Source organism: Centruroides vittatus, unplaced genomic scaffold (genome assembly GCF_030686945.1).
Source record: "Centruroides vittatus isolate TY-2023 unplaced genomic scaffold, ASM3068694v2 contig_298, whole genome shotgun sequence".
Classification (NCBI taxonomy): Eukaryota; Metazoa; Arthropoda; class Arachnida; order Scorpiones; family Buthidae; genus Centruroides; species Centruroides vittatus.
In genome coordinates this window covers 282,283-305,054 of record NW_027121900.1, presented here as the reverse complement: position 1 = coordinate 305,054, position 22,772 = coordinate 282,283, and the positions used below count along the sequence as shown (strand labels likewise).

The 22,772-nt window shown below is 28.0% G+C and overlaps 1 protein-coding gene across 1 annotated transcript in view; it reads left to right on the top strand.

Moving 5' to 3' along the window:
* Positions 1-638: 638 nt before the first annotated feature.
* The window catches only part of LOC136972596 (serine-rich adhesin for platelets-like), a 66,661-nt gene continuing 44,527 nt past the window's right edge, over positions 639-22,772 (top strand). Inside the window, exon 1 of the mRNA XM_067267173.1 lies at positions 639-857. Within this exon, the coding sequence (XP_067123274.1) occupies positions 677-857 (181 nt within the window). The 5' untranslated portion in view covers positions 639-676. The remainder of the gene's footprint in view (positions 858-22,772) is intronic.

Genomic DNA, 22,772 nt, shown 5'->3' with positions numbered 1-22,772 from the left:
CCGCTTAGAAAACAAAATTTAATTTACAAATTTAAGAAAAGCTTTAAAAGTATATGAATATAAATTATATAAATATATTTTATCAAGTGACTAAATTTAACTATCGATTAGGTTAGCTTGTAGTTTATCTCCATCCTTCTTAATACTTAAAATTCTAATTTTTATCCAAATTTTAGAGCCTTTAAATAAATTAAATTCGCCAAACAAGCATTCTAGATAAAAATATTCTTCCAAGAGAGAGAGAGAAAAAAAAAATTATATTAAATTGTAGATAACTCGTGTATACTCATGAATAATTTTTCCATATAAAATAGTGGAATGAAGTTATCTATTTATTATTATTTTCTTTCCTTATTTTTTTTTCCTTAAATTTAAGTCTTTATCATGTTTATTAAAACATTTTTCGATATATTTATAGATTTTTCTATGTTTAATTCATCTTTGTATCCATGGCGAGAGAGTTCAGCATCTTTTGCTCTTCCGCATCTTCTGCACAGCATCCCTCTTCTGTTCCAGTTGCTAATATCGACAAAGTTGAGCATATTCCACGATCGGATGGACGATTTCAAATAATAAGAACGACCAATAAAGATCAGACTTTAGTTTTACGTCACGAACACGTGTGTCAGTGGGCGTCATAAAGTAAAGGAGTGAGTAGCATGCCTGCAGTGTAGAGATGTGTAGCTGCTTTGACCGGACACATCGTCATACTGAATCTTGTGCTTTTCATTTCATGTTTACATTAATATTTTCTAGAAAAAACAATATAAATATGGGTTTTGCCTTAAGAAATTATATATTTATCATAATTTCTATCACGTCGATAGTTTGTGGTGTGATAAATACGCAGGATGTAGGTAAGTGAAATTTGTTGAGTGATGTTGCTTGTCCTTTGTTCAGAGTTAGTGTTTAAAGTTATTTTAAAAAATATACCGTAAATAAGTTTAAATATAGCTTTGTACTTTATTTATAGTATAATTAATATGATATTTATACATTTAATTACTTTTGGGATTATTTTATAGTAAAAAATTATAACCTTTACGTTGTATATAACCTGCTTTTATTAACATTAAAACTATAAATTCTTTATAATAAATAAAATAAAATTATAAGATCTTTCTTATAAATGCCATGTAAACTTCATAGAAGTTGTGTGTATTATATAATAAAATTACACGATGTTTACGACAAACTAAGAGTTGTATACAACATAAAAATTAACTTATAAAACCATTAAGGGGACGATTTTTGAAGGTTTATTATAAGGCCCTAACCTCTGATCAACGGACACTGAAGGAAACATTTAAAAATGGCCGCTATAAGAAGGTTATTTCGTATGCACTTCTGTTCAAAAGAAAGAATGGCCTCTGCTTAGACGTGTCCGTAATTACAGGTTCGACTGTACACTTAATTGAAAATTATACCGTTAAAATTCGATGATTGAAAAGACGTTTTAACGTCATTACTTATGCGAAAAAGTATAATTTAATTACAAGTCTACAATACAAAGCTTAATAAATTATTGTAATAAGTAAGAAAATGAGAATTAATCCTTGTAATGAAATTAATTTCCTTACTAGAAAACATGCTTAATTGATTGAACCAAACTCGAATAAAATCTTCATCGGATAATTAGTATTATAAATGGTGGAAGCCCTACTCAAAAATATCGAAGGTAAGGGATAAGCACACGAGTCACGTGTGATTTTTACGTGACAATGCATCTATAATACGATTAAATTTGGCCCAATGTAATTGGCCTAGACGACACTAATCTGGCCGATAGTTAATGTGATTTGAAAGTTTGCTTTTGCAGTCTTTAAGGGAGGGAAGAAACTCGGTAAACAAGAGCTTAAACCTAACAATTTTAGACAATATTTCCCTTCCCCCGTTTATCGATTCACTACGATTTATTTAAATTGTAAAGTTTTAAAATCGATCCTAAACTGTTTATAATAATGAAAATATTCGTCAATAAATCGCATTTTCTTGTTAACAACTCCACGTTTTATGCGGCTTGCTAGACACTATGTAAATGATGTGAGATACTTAGCCATCATCCAACATAAAGAAAAAATGGCCCACCCACCATCGTGGCGTGTTTTATCAGAGGAAGAAAAGAGAGATCTTTGATTTCCTAAAATAGAAACAGTTTTAGGATCCCAGTAGACTCAATTCTGTACGAATATCTTCAGTCTCCATTGAGTTATCTCTCTAGTGTGATGGTGCTATTACTCCACTTGTATCATTCAAGACAAGACTTTATACAGTATTGAGAACTTCAATAAACTATTCTCCAACGGAATTTTTCCCCTAAAAACGTAGGAAAATAAATTATATATATATTTAAATTTTCTATTAAAAAACACCCTTTTTTTATAGGTTTAATCTTTTTTTTTATGTGATCGATGGTTTATTCTGTTGTATGGATGAGCATCGTGTTAAAGCCATCACCATTCTCAGAATATATATTATTCCGGTGAATGTAGAATAATTTATTTAACATAAATTCTGTTTATGTACAGTACTTATGATAATGTAGAAAATAATACTACGAAATGTAGGAGTGCTTCTGTTGTCGTTTCTAGTTGAAGAATCTTAAGTACCATCCCTCCAACAGAAAATATAAAAATTAATATAATTAAATTTAATGAAAGAAGATTGAGACGCTGTAGAAGGAGGTATTGGAGAGTGTATGAGCACTTCTATTGTCGTTTCTGATTGTAAACACCGGCCCCAATTACAAATACCACCCTCCAATATGGACTCGAAACATCAGTCAAATTAGATTTAATGCATTGTTTTTTTTGCTACAAGAAGCTAAAAGTGTTGAAGGAAGGGGGTAGAAGGGCTTCTATTGTCGTTTCTAATTGAAGAAACTTAAGTACCATCCCTCCAATAGAAAACATAAACATTACTATAATTAAATTTAATGTGTGTTTTCACAGTAAGAAGATTGAGATGCTGTAAGGAGTATTGGAGGGTGTATGAACGCTTCTATTGTCGTTTTTAATTGTAAACACCAGCCCCAATTTCAACCCCCCAATATGGACTTTAAACATAAGTCAAATTATATTTAATGCTTTATTTTTTGCTATAAGAAGTTAAAAGTGTTGAAGGAAGACATAGGAGTGCTTCTATTGTCGTTTCTAATTGAAGAATCTTAAGCACCATCCCTCAAATATAAACATTAATAAAATTAAATTTAATGCATATTTTTCACAATGCGAAGATAAAAATTATGCAGGGGAGGATATTAGAAAGTGTAAAGGCGCTTCTATTGTCATTTCTAATTGTAAACACCATCCCCAATTACAATTACCACCCTCCGGTATAGACTTTAAACATCAATCAAATTAGATTTAATGCATTATTTTTCTGGTATGAGAAGCTTACAAGTGTTTAAGGAAGGGGGTAAAATAGAAGGCTATTGTCGTTTCTAATTAGAGAATCTTAAGCATCATCACAAATTAGAGTTACTACCCTTCAACATAAAATTAGATTTAATACGTATTTTTTGCATTAAAAAACGCTAAAGATGAATATTTATTGTGACTTTTAAACTGTTAATATTGTATAATTTTTAAAAAAGATTCGCCTTTTAAAAAGTCCAGCAACAAGTTGCGTAACTTTCCCGGCCCAAAAAAAAAACTTTAAAATTGCTGTGGCGCCATCTGTTATAAGATTTTTATCTTAAAACTTTTTATATTAGTAATTATTATAAAATAGGGGGAAAAGCTTAATTTGTGTGAATATTATAAAAAAAGGAATTGCATTTACAATTAAGTCCGACCTCACTCGAAATATGAAACGACCCCCTCTATCTCTTCACTCTCTCTATCTTTAACCACCGAAATTTACAATATCAATATCCCTAATATACAAACCTCCCTGCAAAATTTCACAGATTTTTGACAAAACGAACAGAAGTTATTAAGCTTCAAAGTGGTTGAACAAAATCGTGCCCCCAACACACACATACCAACATCCACACATACAGTAAACACCCCAAAATTTTTTACATTTCTCTACGTGCCAAGGTCCCCAAAATCCAAAAATACAAAAACAAAACAAGTTTGGGAGGTCATTTTTTGACCGATCGCCATACTTTCCCTCTGTTATAACAGCCGGGAAGATAATATTGCAATATTTATCGATGAGTACTATAAAAATTTTTAGAGAAAATAAAATTTTGAAAGTGTGTGTACATATATATATATATATATCAATGCTATGTCAACCATTCGATCCTCTTGATTTATGGAGTGAGATACGTAGCATGATCTATGATGGCAATCTAAGACAACTGTTTTATATCGATATGAACTCATATATGGACTATAGAAATGATTTTTTGATTCTTTGTGTCAATTGGCAGATTTATGAAAAACTTGGCTCCACAATGCTTCCAATTGTACCAATTTATCGCGAATAAAAAGCAAAAAAAAAAAAACCGGCATTTCTAGTGTGGAAAGAGAATGTGAGAAAGCCGGCCGTTGGATAAAATATTTCAAGTTTTTCAAATAAAATCTTGTCGTAAGGAGATTAGTAATTGGTTATACAGTTTGAATTTTAAATTAAGATCGCAGCTTTAAAAATACTTCATACGTTGAAAAAATATACAGGGTGGCCCAAAGTCAGTTAACTGCGCCCCCTCAGCGTGTCATTCGGCAATTTATGCGCTTGTCGAAGTGTTTATTTGTGTATTGAGCAAGGAGGAACTCGTTTTAAACAATAAATTTAGTTTTTGTAATGATTAACTGATTTTTGAACTACCTTATATATATATGAGCAATTTAAAACATGTCTTTTTATAAATATTTAAATAACGTGTAGTGTAAAAAATATATCATAAAACTTATAAAATTCTTACACATTATAAGGCTATATATTTAAAATTAGAACTAAAATTAAAATAATTTATAAAATTTGCGTTAAAATTTGAAAAGAAAAAAAAAATGTCATTTAAACATTGGTAGTCCTCGGCATAACCCGTAAGAAACTAATCTAAAAACGATAACTTAACGTCGATTGGTTGCTTATATATATTACCGACCAATCGACGTTCAGATAATCAGATAATCTGTCAATCATCTTTAAAAGATTTTTAATGTTGCATCTGACGCATTATACGTAAAACCGCTTACGTTACAGTGTTATTTAATGAAGAAGATTATCCTTTTTCTTGATTATTCGTGAAAAATATAATTTTTACGGTTACAATATACATATTAATGTTAATATTTAAGTCACTTTAATTGCGGTAAAGAAGCTTAATAAACTTAAATCCAACAAACGTGTTAAACGTGTAAATACATGTAAAACACCTTTTTTTTATTATTATTATTATAATTAGTGAAGATCCATCCACGAAAAACCTAAATTTGTAATCAGTAAATACAGCAATTAACTCAAATATTGATTTAATCTCATTAAATTCTCAAAGGAGCAATTTAAAAGCCAAATGTATAGAAATTTAATTAGGAAACCTTTCGGGAAATGCTAAATTTTTGCTGTTTCCCCCCTCTCTGCCTTTCTTTTTCGGTAATTATTACAATAGATGCAGCACGTGGCAGACTATCCTTTATTTTTTTTTCCTCCTCCTATTTCCTGAAAGGGTGTCGTGAAAAATATCATTTCTCTTTTACGATTTTTCCTTACAAGCGTATCGTTCGAACTAAAATAAAACACGAGGAGGAGAAGGAAGAGAAAAGAGGAAAAGAAGAGGAAGTATAAAATTCAAGTCTATGACGAGCGACAAATATTGGATAATAGCTGTAGCTTTTTTTTTATTTTAAATCAATTTTTTGACTTAAAATATTAATTAAATTTAATTAAATCAATTAATTTTTAAACATTGATATTAGAAAAAAATAAACAGGAGGGAGGAGAAGTATAAAATGTGTAAATTCTAATAAAGAGAAGTATTTAATTTTAACATTTTTTCGTTATTTTAAATGGTATTTTTTGATCTTAAAACGTTAATTTAATTAATTAATTAACTTTTTATAATTTTTAAACATCAATACTCGTAAAAAAATGAGGAGAAACAAGAGGATGAGGGGCAAAAAAATATGTAAATTCTAGTGATAAGAAGCATTAAATTTTAAGATTTTTCGTTATTTTAAATGGGATTTTTTGACTTCAAACGTTAATTTAATTAATTAGTTAATTAATTTTTATAATTTTAAGTACTAATATTAACAAAACATAAAAAATAAATGAGGAGGGGAAGAAAGAGAGATTTAAATCCCAGTCGATGGCGATTATCGAACATTAAATAACTTAATATCGCGATTTTCTTTACGTTAAATCGAAATTTTTGTGTCAAAACCTCAATTTAATTAATTAATTTTTACAATTCTAAGCGTTAATATTACGAATTCATGTGTTACAACGAATTACAATCGATTTTTTTTCCTCTATAAAACAAGATTAAAACACAAATCTATGCACTTTTTCCAAGCTTACAACTTCATAAATTGACCTTATTTTAAAAAAATTCGCTCACCTCTAGGCTTTGAAACTGTTTAATCTATCTCAAGAAAGTTTCCGGATGCATAAATAACAAAAAAATTACATAATTTACATGCTAAAATCATGCAAAACATGCAACAAAAGTGTATATATATAGCTAAGGGTGCTGATTATGAGTTAAGTTGTAAGGCAGTGGATAAATATTTATACAGTATACAGATTACCCCGAATCTATTCCCGTATAGATTATAATGGATATAAATTTGATAAGCAGTAAACCTACAGTAATTTTATATATTCTCATACACTCAGGAATATTAAATCTTTGGTATCGATCAGAAGAAGAAACATAATCCAGAGGAAGAAGAAAAAAATTACGAATGTTAATAGATCAATTTTATCTCGGAAAAGAAATCGAATTTTTCATTTTGTTTACTTGATTCTTCTTTCAAGTAAATTTATTTCATTTTCGAACTGAATTTTCTCACTTTTTTTTTTTTAAATTTCTTCCATTTTATTTCAGATTTTCATTAATTTCCGTCCTGAATATACGACCAATTTTACACTCCACTCCCTTTTGTTTTATACTAGATTTACTCCAATTTCCGCCTGAAATTTTCGTTCCAGTTTTAATGTGGAAATTTCATAAATATATATGATTTATTAGCTTGATTTTCTGGCATTCTTCGTATATATTTTTAAATCTATAAATAGCTAGATTTAACTTCAATCAAGCTTGATTATTACAGTACATTTTTGATTCCTTTTAGTAAATTTACTTCACTTTTAAAATGAATCTTCTCACATTTCTCCCTCCCTTCCCACTACTAAATTTCTTTCGTTTTACTCAATTTTTTCGTTAATTTTACGCTGAATATAATTATTTTACGGTTAATTCTTTAGTTTTATAGTAGATTTAATCCATTTTCCGCCTGAATTTTCGTTCCAATTTATAATTTAGCAGCTTGATTTTCTGGCATTCTTCATATATTTTTATTTTTTTAAATCTACAAGTATATAGATTTAATTTCAATTAAGCTTGATTAATACAGTACATTCTTGGTTTCTTCTAGTGAATTTATTTCACTTTAAAACTGAATTTTCTGCTAAATTTCTTACGATTTATTTCATTTTTCGTTCGTTTTAAGCTGAAAATACTTAAACCTACAGTTAATTCTTTAGTTTTATACAAGATTTACTACAAATTCCGTTTAAAATTTCGTATATACGATCTAATATAAAAATTTTTTACAACTAGAATTAATTTAATACGTTAATTTCCTAACTTACTCTGGCATATTTTAACGAATCTTTTTAATTCTGTAAGTGGATACATTTAATTTTAATTAAGCGACTACGGCTAAATTCTTCTTTCTAGTAAATTTATTTCAATTTTCGAATCACATTTTTCACATCTTTATGCTAAATCGCCTCCATTTTACTTACGATTTTCATTAATTTCAATGCCGAGTATACGAGTAATTTTACAACTCCATCCCTTTCATCCCAGGTTTACTCCACTTTCCATGCGAAATTTCTTTAAAATTTCATAAATACAGAATATTTTACAAGTAAAATTGAATTCAACAGCTTGATTTATTGGTTGTATTCGTATTTTTAATGGGTTCTTCTGTATGTAAGTAGGTAGGATCGGGTAACGATTACGCGCGATTAGGTGAAAATAAAAGAAATTACGTGTAAAATTACCTTTCTAAGTTATTATAAATGCGCTTGGGAATGATATTAAGCAGTAAAATTGCTTGTAGAATGCTTACAGTAGCATTTATTGATGTGGTAGTCGGTGACAATGATCAACATCGACATCAACAGAAAGCTGTCGCCTTAATGCACTATTCACCATTCATACACCAATGTACTGTACTGTACTTCCACTATCTTAATGCACTAGTTTCTTTCTTTTTTTTCTTATTTTTTATTCTCACACAACCAAAAAGAATAGAAAAATAGTTTCCTTCTGTTGATATGAAACTCAAAAAGTGATTTTCACGCACTTAAATCGTTCTGTGAGCTCATCAGGTTTTCAATTTTGTTTCACTTTCTGTTTAAAAAGATATTATATTTTACATGATTAATAATTAAATAAAACTATAGTTTTATATAATTAAATAAAACTAAATATAATTGTCATCTCCTGATTATAAATAGAGCAAGAAGATAGACTTCATCTTCGTGCTCCATCTTGTCCTCCTTATTACTAAATGCGTTTCGATTTTTCATTAAAATCTCTCTCGTTTTCCAATCGGATTTTATTATATTGCTACATTTCGTCAATTTTTTCTATTCCATTTCTTTTATTTCCTGTTAAATTTCATTCGTTTTTCTATACAATTTCCTTGATTTGATTGCTGAATTTCGTGTTCTTACGTACAAGATTTCATGGAAAACATATATTTAAATCCTGCATATTCTAGTAATTTACGTTATTTGTAAGGTGTTCCAGATGTAATAGAGTTAGTTAATGGCGATAAGAATAATTATAATTTCCCTATTTTTAAACCCACCCTGTATATAAGCTATGTAATCGTATAGAATGAGTAGAAAACAGATATTTCACTCCCTTTCCTACTAAATTTAATTTATTTTACAACCAGATCCTTCAATTGAATTACCTCTGTTTCATTTAGACTTTTCTCGCGATTATCCTCATTTTTCTTTTCCTCAAAACAGAGAAAAAACATCAAATTTCCTGAAAAATTACATCTCAGAGCCTAAAAAACATCCCTAACTTAAAAAATTCTCACAATTAATTAAGAAAAGTCTTATAAAAAGCGAAGAAATTTTCAGCTTTCTTAATACACAATCAATACAAAAAAAAAGAGGGTGGGGGAAGATTTTTTTCAAATTCAAAGATTCATTTCCTTGTTCAAATAAGATACTAGAAAAGGAACTAAGTAAATTTTTGTTTGGTGTGGTCAAATATTGAATTTTCGAACTTGCCAAGCGTAACACATCAAAAGTTTAATCGAAATGACGGTTATCTCATCTGTGGTCAGTAATAGTAATGGTAAGTACTAGTAGTAATAGTAGTATTGTTTAATCTTACGTTAACACACGCTTGTGGTGTGTCTTCCGACACAGCAAACACTTCATAATTACTGGATTTATACGTAAGAGAGCGAATGAGAAATGAGGAATGGTCTCCCCCTTCTGCCATCATTTCCTCTGTGACTAATGTTAAAACAGTCGTTATAAATTTTGCTCCACTTGATATATTATCTTCGCTTTGTTAGCTTTGTTACCAAATTATTCCCATTGGGGCAGGTACCATTCCGCTTGTAGTAAAGGGAGAAGAGGAAACTGTTGACCTGTATAACAGTAGAAAATTCATTATTCATTCGGTTAAAATAATAAATAAATATATATATATATATAAGACGGTTAATGGCCCATCTTTTACTTTTTTTGCTGTGTTTTTAAGACAAATTTATTTTAAACTCGATTTATTCTATCTTCCTTGTGTATATTTTCTATTTTACTCATTTATTCTTCTCTTTATTCTCTGGAGGAAATACAATTCCTATTTGTAAAGGCAAATGGAAATGGATAAAGGATGTTTTTTTTCCCTATCCTTTTCCTAATTTTAAACGGTTATTTATATGTTTTATAGTTAAATTAACTGGTGCTTAACGCTTTTCTTCAATTATGGGGTGGCCTAAAAGTAGGTTATAGACTAATTTGCTTAACACGAATCGTTCAGAACGGCATCTTTATTGTTAAATATAGAAGTTACAACTCTTGGTCAAATACGGCTTACGATACTGTGTATAATAAGTTGATACAAAGGATACATTTTGTAATAATTCTGTATATTTATCCTTATTTTCTATGGTTTATACAGCAGACGGTTTACAACTTCCCTTCCACTTAGCTTACTTAACACGTAAAAAACAAACGAAATTTTAAGATTTATCAGAAAATTTTGCTCGATTATTCATAAATTTCGTTAATTTCTCTATTAAATTTTATATTTTATTATTTATTTCTAAATATTTTGTAACTATATTAAGCTCGAGAGGTTGAGACTTGAACTTTTGAGGCTCCCAAGTCGCGACTTTTATTATTAAAAAAACTCCTCAATATAATATAAATTTATCATTTTATAACTAAATTAAGCTTTGTAATTAGAATTTAAGGCTTTTTAATTTAAAACAAAGCTTCAAAAATATACTAAAACCCTATTTTTCAGCACACAAAGCTAACATGTAAGAGTTCCAACGCCACTTCAGCACGTTTTCGAGTGTTCTGAAGCTGATTTTTACTTAAATAATCACGTTTAATTTATTTTAAATCAACTTTATATGTAAATTAAACTATAAAATTAATTAAAAAGTATAAAAATCTACCCGTATAATATTAAAAACAATAAAATTAATATATATTTCAGATCATAATAACAGGTTTTAACTACACGACTTTACATTTCTCTAATCCCACTATACGTTTCACAATCGTCTAATTTAATAGCTGATACTTTTAATAAGTTATTTAACTCCTAAACTACATTTTCATAATGCATCTCACAGGAATAAATTAGATTTTAACTCCATTCTCTATTTACACATCCCCAAAGCAAACCAGGAAATATTTACAGTTGACATTGCCAACTTAGAATTTATTTATGGCCAAGACTATGGCAAATTTTCTCGATTTAAATGCAAGAAACTCGTTTAATATTTCGCAAATAAGTGCAAAAGATGCATTTAAATGTTAGAAAATCATTATATATTTGATACGATTCCTCCTTTAGTAATTATACGCAACTCCTTAAGAATTTAATGGCGACTTTTCCCTTTGAGATATTTTGGAGTGAATTTTCTGATAAATAATTAAAATTAATGTTTGTTGAGCTTGAATTTCCATTAAATGTACATTAACTTTATTTAATATGTTCGCATTAAAAGTCTAAATAAGCAGTAATGTTCGTAAACTTTAATAATTTTCACTTAAAGAACTGTTGCATGTTCATGGTGATCCAGTGCGATAAAAATTAATTTTACAGTGATAAACCGTAAAAAAACTGTTAATTACGTTAAAGATTGTTTACATTTTTGCTATATTTTACAGTAAACAAGTTAATTTTATGAGTACTTTACTACAGTAACCATACTAAATTCAACTGTACGAAATAACCGTGATGCAAGAAGGTCTTTCAGTAATTTACGTTTTCTCTTTGTAATAATTAATCAATTATACGTGATTTAATATATTTTACTGTAAAGCAACTTATTACTTCATTAATTAATTACATACTTAATGCACCATCGAGATTTCACAACTGTGAAATCTTAATGGTCTCATGAGTGCACCAATGATGAATTCGTGAGACAATTGTGGCCATAAATCTTAAAAAAATAAATTCTTTTAGTAAATAATCTATGATATATATATATATATATACTTTAAGGGTGTATGAGTGAATGATACTCTTTTTGTTCATGGTAAACAGAGAGTTCATCATCTTGATGTTTGGTTTCAGTGGCCATTCTTGTTTGCTCAACACAATTGTCATCCAGTTAAGAGAATGTAAGCTTTGGATAGCTCTGTAAATGTTTTTCGAAACTTATTTCACCTTCTAATATAAGATACAGCTTATAACTTTGTAAACAAAGAAGTGTAACCTTCATAGTACATTATATTGATACTTTACTGTCTATATAGCTTCTATTAATACCTAAAGACTACTTAACTTTACAGGTTTGTTTAGTATGTGGACTTAATGTATGGGTGTAAAAAAAAAAGGGAAATTTTGAGTAATAAATTACATTTGATGCATGAAAATTGGGTAAAATTTAGAAGAAGAATTACCCTAAAAATTTACTATTTACTGTAGGAAAAATCTACCACAAAAACTAAGAGGTTTTTTTTTGGTAACCAAAAAGGTTATGAGTTTACTCATCAATAAATAAGTCCATGCAAATCTAGGTGATCTTTTTTAACGAAACTTTTCGATTTTTAGGTAGAGATGTACCCTAAAATTAAATACAATGATGTGAAATAATATCAAAGTGTGGTAAATTTACATTCAAAGTCTTAAACACATACAGTACCATAGAAGTATACATATGGGCTTCAATAATGGGCTAATATATAATAATTTTAAAGGCTTCTATAACAATTTAAGAGCTTTTATATCTACATGACGTAGTTACAGAAGCCTTTTGTATGTATTTTTACAGTATTCTTAATTACATCACATAATATGTGCAAATATTCAAGATAAAGAAACTCCTTGTTATATCTATAAGAAGTTCATAATATCTTGTGGAAGAAATTCATATACCTCTGTGTAAGAAGCCTATACAGTCTATTATACGCTCATATGTTCATGTGTAAGAAGCTCATATATTTCTGTATTAGAAACCCATAGACCTCTGTGTAACAAGATTAGAAGCTCATGCAACTATGTGTAAGAAGCTCATAGTTTCCCCTGTACAAGAAGCCCATACATCTAAGTGTAAGCTTATTTATATATCACTATATAAACCTATACATCCATGTGTAAGAAGCTCTGTCTGAGATCATAGACCCCCCCCTATTATTTTTTGATATATTGAAGAACGTATTGAAGAACATAAAAACAATACAAGTAAATAAATTTTATCACATATCTGCACATAAATCAGTATCTTACGCGCGCACACAGCCCAACAGCTTTCAGATACCGGGATGTGTGTCAATTAAACCGTTCTATTATCTTATTAAGTGCTGCAAACAATCATCGTGTTACACAATTATATCATATTAAATTCACCCGACCGACACAGTATCGTATAACACTACAGTAACACCAATCATCACACTATTCAAAATTAGTTTGATTTAGATCCAACCAACACTTCAAGAGATCAAAGAAAAGCATCAAATAACACAATTTCTAACAGAATTTAGCGAACAATTCAAGTGTTTCCATCGCTTTTCAAACAATTTCTAAGATACGTGAGTGCTGCATGATGTTTTTTCCTTTATTTTTTTATTTTATTTTATTTTTGCACCTACTTTAACGAATGTAACCATAGTAACAGGGGAAAGAAAGTTGTTTGCCAAAATGTTTTCAAACAAGATTTCAAAAAATAGTCACGTACACATAAAGTAGACTTTTTAGTTGCCATTTTTTAAAGGCGAAACGAACGAAATTTTGAAGAAATAACAGTCAAATTCTTCGTTTATTCCGTAACTAACCCCTCTCCTTTTCCTATAAAATGGATATTTGTGACCATATATACATATTTTTGGCAATTTTCCAGTTAAATCTTAACATACTCATCACTGGAATGGGGTACGAGAACACAGTCTTAACACGCTAGTAACCATATAGAACCCTTATTTTTCGAACCAAAATCGAAATTATGAGTAAAATACACCCAAAAAATTCAATTAGGCACCTAACAAATTAGCCCAAATTCGAAATTTTGGGCCTAGAAGAGTAGACTTTCCTTCGCTAATTTTAAACAGCAAGCGAACTTTTTATGAAATAGCAGGCAAATTCTTCGATTATTCCGTAACTAACCCGTCTTCTCTTTCTATAAAATGGATATTTGTGATCACAGTGGCATATTTTTGGCAATTTTCCAATCAAACCTTAACTAGAATGGGGTATGAGAACACCGCTTTACACGCTAGTAATCACATTTCTTGCTGAATTTACATACTTCTTCACTTATTTTCTCGGCAAAAATCGAAATTATGAGTAAAATACACCCAAAAAATTCAATTCGGCACCTAATAAATTAGGCCAATTACGGCCTAAATTCGAAATTTTCAGTATAAAACTGCAGACTTTTCTTCAGGAAAATTTGAAACAACAAGAGAAATTTTCAGTTAGATTTTTCGATCATTCTATAATTAATTCCTTTCTTCTAGTTATAGAACGGATATACGTAAGTACAGAATCATTCTTTTTGGCAGTTTTCCAGTTAAATTTTAACATATTTATCTCTAGAATGAGGTACGAGAACACCTTCTTAATCGGTCGTTAGTATGCTATATTTATCCACGGATTTACATATTTTTCCACTTATTTTCTGCACAAAAATCAAAAGTTTTTGGTCCTGCACCCCCTCCTAGTCTCGTATATTCATGGAGAAATGACGTAAAAATCAACAGAAGTACTATTATCGGAGCAATTCGATTTTTACTTCTTCATCCCCCCTCATGCTCTCTCGCCTTGGCAAACATGATTGATGATGTACAGAACGTTACTACTTGCTGCAACGACGTCGACAAATCTGTTATAATTCAATAGATTCGTGGGAAAGTTATGTTATTTGTTACTACAGAAGCATCCCCACATTAACTTTTTTAGATTTCAACTGATTTTTTCTTGTGTTTCGTACGAAGTTTCCTCTTCTAAAACTTGCTCTTGTATAGCTTTTTCTGTGCGTTATACGATTTTAAAGTGGTCACAATTCGATTTTATTATATATATATATATAGGCCTATGTTGGAGTAAAAAGGGCTTTTAGGGTGCAGAGTGGAAGGCAAATTGTAGAATTTTAGAGCAAGACTTTAAAACTATGTTTTTATTATTATTGATTTTCAATGATACTCTTCCGTAGGGTGGATTATTAAGTGGTTTAGATGGCAAACAATTTAATCAGGAGCTAAGTTCGAACCGGGAAAATATACCAAATCCTTCCGAATTTTGGTTTAAAACGAGTTTTTTGGGGTGACTTTTTTGGAAATTGTGCAAATATCTCGCCTGTAAGTGATTTGTTAATCAATTTTGTTCGAATTAATCCCAATTTTTGAGCTTTAAACTAGATCTTGATAGAATTTCTGGTAGAATAATGCTAATTTTTATTACGTTTTTACTAAAAAAATCAACTGTTTTGTACGAGAAAACTTACTTTCCAGCAATTAACATGAAGAAGAATTAAGAATGAAACCTATTTAAGAGAATAAAGAAATCTACACCAAGTTTTGTACAATATATATATATACATTTTTGTACCTTAATTTTTGTACTTTTAAGCATTTTCTTTGTGTTACTTTTACTAAAAATTCAATTTTTATACTAAAAACACTGCTTTAACACTTCACTAATCAACGTCAACAATATCAAAGTACTGTACTAAACTAAGCATTTGTATACAAAAAACTACATTTAGTACATAAAATTCTGTACTTTTCTGTGCCATTTTATGAATTTGTATACATTTTGTACAGTAAAAATACCGTAAAAAAGCTATTTCTGTAAATTCAATGCGCATATCTCATATGTATAACCAGGAATCACGATAGAAATATATATATATATATACATACATACATACATATTTCTTTGGCATATAACTAATCTATCAATTTTATATTTTTCTAAACGAAAAATATATATATATATATATAATATATATATATAGCATCGATGTATACTTATTTTCTCGTCGAGGATAGGAAAATGCGACTTCAATGTGTACGAGTCAGGAATTTTGTTTGTCAAAGAAACATTCCTGAGGCGAGTTTATTTGCTTGTTGTATAGATTTCTTTACATAAACCCGAGTTCTTTCTTCCTCTATGCGATAAAATCTCCTTTAAAAGGCGATTTAGCACAGTTTTTTTCTTCATTTTAACTTATTCTTTCTTATATTTTTGGCTTAAAAAACAACGTTATTATTCGAATTTACAACGTTGTACGTACGGATAGACAATACAGACTCTTAACTTAGACTAATTACCAATTTATTAGTTATATTTTATATAAATTTGTCCAAATTTTCGTGTCTGTGATAATGGAAAAATGATGCCAAGAGCTCTTAAACATCACGGATTTTTATCAATAAGTATTATTTAATAAATAAAATCGGCTTGTATTAAATAAAAGGAAAAAAATAATTCTAAAATTTAACCCTTTTTATCAAGAAAATTTTAAAAAATTGCAAGAGAAACTGTAAAAAAAATCTCTTCGTATGCATTCATATCAATCCTCAACATCACTGGAAAGATCAGTGATGCTGAGGATTGATATTTTATTAAATATAACTAATTTATACTAATTAAAATAAGAATTACATGTGAAATTTAATTAATTTATAAAAAATAATTACAAAATATGCAAGAGAATTTAAAAAAAAAAAAAAACTCTTATGAAGATGCTTAAAGATCCTCAGCATCCCTGATTTTTCCAATGATGCTGAACATCTCCAGAAGAGTTTTATCTTAATTTTTTGGTAAATAAGTTAATTTTTAAATGATTTTTTTGCTGTAATTAACAGAAATTGATTTTATTTAATAATAAAAACTTAATATTTGATAAGATTTTTTTTTAGAAATTTCACTTTGTTTACTAATTAAACTTTCCTCGTTTCTTTTAACTGAAGAACAGGAAAAAAAAAATTAAATTACTCAATTAAAATTTACGAAAATTTCAATCTGTAATTTTTTTAATTCTTAGAAAAAAATCAAAAAGTTTTATTAATTTTTTTAGAAATTAAAGCACAAACTTTTAAAAAACATTTTCATAATTTTTTTTATTATTATTTCTGTTAAATTTAATCTAAACTTTTAATATTATTATTTTTTAAATTTAGATTTAATTTTATAATTTTTTAAAAAATATTTTCTAATTAATTTTATTTAAAAAAACGTTTTTAAAAATTAAGATAAATGAATAATTATCAATTCATTTAAAAGAATGAATGTATTTAGACAAATTTCTAATTTTTTTTTTTTTTTTTTTTTTAATTCAGGCAAAAGTTTTCTTTAAAATTCTTGAGAAAAACTCTTAAAATATTTCAATTATTCAGAAAATTTCCCAAAATTCTTTCAAAAAAACCCTACAAAAACCTTCCTAAATATGTTTATAAATTGAAAAAAATTGTCTAATAATCTTTTTAAAATTTCCAAAATATTCACAAAAATTCAAAACTACCTTAAAAATACTTCAAAAGTTACGGGAAAAAATCAAAAATATCTGGAAACATTTCCAAAATCCTCTAAAAATATTCAGAACGTATAAAAATTTCCGAAAATATTAAAAAAAAAACCTTCAAGATTCCGGGTTTGGAAAAAAAAACATCTCCAAAATATATAAATTCAAGAGAAAATTGCCTTATAAACTCGCCAAAAGATACAGAAAATAATCGAAAATATTTCAAAACGTTTTCAAACTCTCTCCAAAATTTTCTGAAAATATTCACAAAATACTTCTAATAAAATCCTTCAAAAAATCTGTAAAAATATTGAAAAATTCTGTAAAAATACTTGCAAAAAACCATTCAAAATTCTCTAGAAATAATCAAAAAATTCCACGAAATACCTCCAAAAAGCTCAAAAGTATCTCCAAAAAAAAAAAAAAAAAAAAAAAAAAAAAAAAAAAAAAAAAAAAAAAAAAAAAAAAAACCTCCAACAAACCCTCCAAAATTCTCTAAAAATACTCACAAAATACCTCTAATAGAAACTTCAAAATTCTGTAAAAATACCTCCATAAAAACCTAAAATTCTCCAAAAATATTTAGAAATTCTTTAAAAAAAATAACTCCAACAAACCCTCCAAAATTCTCTTATAAAATTCACAAAATACCTCCAATGAACCCACCAAAATCCTTCGTAAAGTACAACGAAAAATTCTCCAAAATATTCACAAAAACACCTTAAAAATCCTATGGAAAAAAAAAATAAGTCGAAAAAAATCAGTAAAAAGAATCTTCAGAACAAAGTACAGTACAATTCGATACAATATTAAAGGAACAAATAAAATTCTTTAAAAATCAAGAGAAATTGGAGAAGAGTTTTTCCTCTTTCAAATTTTCAAATTAAATAAAAATAAAATTCTACATTTGTAATTGGAGTATTGAATATTATAAAATTAATTTCTTCAAATAAGAATATACATTTTTTTCTTAAATAAAATACAAAAATAGTAAGAAGAAAAGGAGAAGATATTACTTTTCACTTCCAAAAAAATAAAAAGATAAAAAAACTCAAGAATTTCTAGAAATTTTCTAAATAAAAAAGAAATAAAAAAATAATTCAATATTAATACTAGATTTATTAGTAAATAAATGCATGAATGAATTAAAAATTAATATTGTAATTTAAAAAATTCTCCTAAAAGAAAAATCGATTTTGGCTGTAAATTATGAATCGATTTTTTTTTAATTTTTAATTTTTAAAAATTAAAAAATAAAAAATAAAAATAATAATAATAATAAAATATTTATTATATTTAATACAAAAAGTTGAGAAATAATAAAAGTAAGATGTTATCAGCATCCCTCTCCACCATCCATCTTCATTTATTGATGATAAATCATCAAAGAATAAAGTGCAAACGTTGCTGCACACCACTACATCACGTACTGCTGCTGCAGTAACAATTATGAGAGATTGTTTATTGTGGAGGGATTTTTTTTCTTGAAAAAAAATAATAAAATAAAATAAACTTTGATCCTGTGTCATTTTTTAGTGATTCCTATACGTTATGGATGATACTAATAAGTTATTCTTTATATTATTGTTGCTGAATTGTTTAATGATACACAGTTGTATGTGGGTACGACTTCCTTGATTTAAGTCGTTGTAATGCCTTTTATCATCTTGTTTTTTGCCATGTTTGATGCTTAATGGCGTCGTAAATAGCTTTAAGATAACGAGTTTCTTATTAAAAGAGTTGTAACGGATTAATTGCAATTATTTGATTAGTGAGAGGGACAGGTAACTTAGTTTTTTTCCTGGTTTGTAAGAAGTAAGATCGATGAGAAAGTGGTAAATTCTTGATACATTTTTAAATTACTTTTTTTCCCTAATTTTTAATAGAATTTATAGGCGTTTTTACTTAAATTTCAGCGTTTAAATAGTATTTTTTGTGTTGTTTACGCAAAAATTAATCGCACAAAGTCGCACCAAGTATGTGGAATGGCTTAGAAAGTTGAGCTGCTAAGAAGAAAATTCCAAAGTTTCGATGTATATATTAATGCAAATTTCCAAAATTATCAATTTTAGAATAGAATTGCATAAAATTTATACAGGAAAAGTGTAATTTTCCTAAAATTTGCATAAAATTCCATTCGGTTCTCTGTTCTGGAAGCTCCCTCCTTGAAGGAAACCAAGCTTTAGATTTATGTGTGTATATAAAAATATACAATTTTTTTCATATATAGGTCCTCACAAATTTAATTTAAACATAATTAAACAGGTGTAACTTTTTATATTTCACTGTAACAAAAATTATAATCTAGTTCTATGAACGTGAACTTGAACTTGTGTACAGCAACTGTAGTCCTAAGGAAAACACTATCATAATTTGGCACTAATAAACTCGTACAATTTCAGAATTATGGCTAGTACAGACAAACGAACGGATAGAAACCTCTTTTACTTATTAAATTACACAAATTACCGCACCAACACATAAATGCATAATGTAATTTGTGTAAAATGAAGAGATGCATCATTACCAAGATAACGTACTTAATATTGTTAAATATTTATTATTTAAAAATGAAATAAGATTAAATAATGTAACAGAAAAGCAATTTTATAAAATAAATCCATTTACAGACAACAGGAACATAGTGCAGAAAAGCATTAATAAACTCTTAATAAAATCAGCAAATTAAATTCAAGAAAAACTATAAAAACATAAATAAATCCTCTATTTTCTTGAAAAACTTTAATCGCAATTTAAAAAAAATGGACATTTATTGCTGTTTTCAAAGCTTTTTTCACCTCTCAATTTACTCTCAATTTAGCATCAACTGCAAACTTGCTACTAAACTTCAAGTAAGAGCCAAGGTGATTGGTGCTGCAAGCTCCAAAACGTCATCGATTTTGTCGTTAAATTCACACAGTAGTGTTGACTATAACACCTTTCTTAATTGTAGGTGACACCAAACACGTTACGGGTGATGCATTCTGACGATAGACTAATTGTATTTCCGATAAAGATGCAAACAACGATAACTGGAAACCGGAGATCTCTTAAGATTTCAAGATATTTTGTCATATTGTTTGCATTTAAAACGTGTAAAATTCTATAATCTTTCATTTAACTAATGGTAATTAATTAATTAAGTTTATGAATATTTGTATAAATTTACACCTATCGGAAATTTCGAGATATCAATTGAATTCATTTAATTCAACTTCTATCAGTTCTGGAAGCCAAACAGGATCGCTTAATGATAATTACAAAGAATATCGAACGTATAAAATTCTGTAAACAATATTTAATAAATTTATTAACTTCATTTAGATCAATCGATTAATTTTAATTAGCAAATGAAACTATACAAACAGAAAGTTAGAAATTCTCTTGAATTATACACATATAAATATATACGAGTAAACGTTGTACAAGACGTAAGTCGCACGTTTATCATTTAAAAAACGTTAGAAAATTTAAATTTTTTGAAAAATTCAAATGGTAACGTGTTATAGAATCGTTCAGTAAATTTCTGACATAAAAAACTTTAGGAAAAAAAGGAATTTTTATGTTACTTTCTCGTATTGCTCTTTTGCATATTATTGAATTTCAGCAACTTCCTTTGATCATGCATTGATAAAATCTTGTTCTCCATTTCTTCTTTTTTTTTAATATTATCATTAATATTAAAGTTATTCTATTTTTATAGAAAATATTGCATTTTTAACCCCTAAAGTAATAATTGAAATATAAGATAAAACATTCTGACTTACCGGAGCACGTGGAAAACTTGAACGAGTTCATCGAAAGAGCACTTGATTACTGCCAAAATCTCAAAATTATCTATAGAAATACATAGAAAAAAATTGTTTAAAATAGAATTAATTTTCAATAGAAAAAAGTAATTTTAAACTGTAATTTCTTACCAAAATATATATATATATATATATTTCCAGTGACGAGTTTCCTAACTTTCCTGGCAAAGGTTAAAATTGTATGTTGTGCCATCTATTATGAGATTCATGTTATTAATTATTATAAAACAGCAAAAACCTTAATTTTGAAAGTAGAAGTGAATTTTATAAAAAGAAAAAATAATTATAAAATCGAGTTATAGACGTGACCCCCCTCTATCTCCCCAACCGTTCGACCTTTAACCACCAAAATTTAACAGCATCAATCTACCTAATACACAAACCTCCCTACAATATTTCAGATATTTTAGACAAATAGCACAGGAGTTATTAAGCTTCAAAGTGCCTCCCCCATACATACAAGACAAACCCCCCAAATTTTCTTGCGTTTCTCCATGTTTCAAGGTCCCAAATCCAAAAATTTAAGTCTTGGGGGAGGGGTATTTTTTATGATTGCCATACTTTCCCTCTCTTATATATAACAGCCAGGAAAGTAACAAACAGAATCTACATACGTAACTGTACAGCATTTGAATGCAATATAGCTAGAAAGATTTCATGTTATATATAGCTTATTGCATAATATATAAGCTATTTATATATATTGTGCAATAAAGCACCTTCTCTACTCTACAAATTTGTAAATGGCCTTACTTTCGAATGACGGGATCTCTTTTTTCGCAAGTAACCGTTTGATAAAGTCCTTTCGACTTTGCATGAATAGGCAATTTGTTTGCTTATTTTAAACTCATACGACTTTATACACGTATATACGCATACAAGACAGGTTTTCATGCGTAAAATATAAGGTGAAAAAAATATATATATATCCGCGGAACGTCACGATATCGATCGATAGACGAGGGATTTTACATAAATATTTAACCCATAATTAACGTTTTATAATCCTGATAACTTAATTAATTCGTAGATTAATTATTTTTTAAATAAAAAAAGTTTTAAATATATTTTTATATCAATTTTTAGCTTTAAAGAATTAAAATATTTAGCAAAGTTATCGTCGAGAGCAAACCAGACTTTACTATTGATCGATTTGCCCTTGTTATAATTGACAACAGACATTGCAGTATGGGGGAGGAGGAGAGACGAATTCGATAGTTTTGTATGAAGAAAAATATGTGATAACAATTAAAATATGGCAAAAAATGAAGAAGATTTTATAGATTTTATTATAAATTTTCAATATTTTCTTGAATTTTTCTACAATTTCAATCTCTATCTTTACATTTTTAACATTACATCTATGCTTACTTCTCTGTTGTAGCTCTTCTAGAATTGTATATACGGAGTTATACACTGTATATATATATATATTGTTTATTTAATTTTTCCGTTTATATGAATCTTACATGATATTGCTTTTGGATATGTTTTATTCATTTGACTGGAAGGAAGGAAAAGTCTTATATTCTGCATCTCTGCTTTGCTCGTTTCAATGCTTCTGTTTCCTTAACTATGTTATAATAAGAAAATT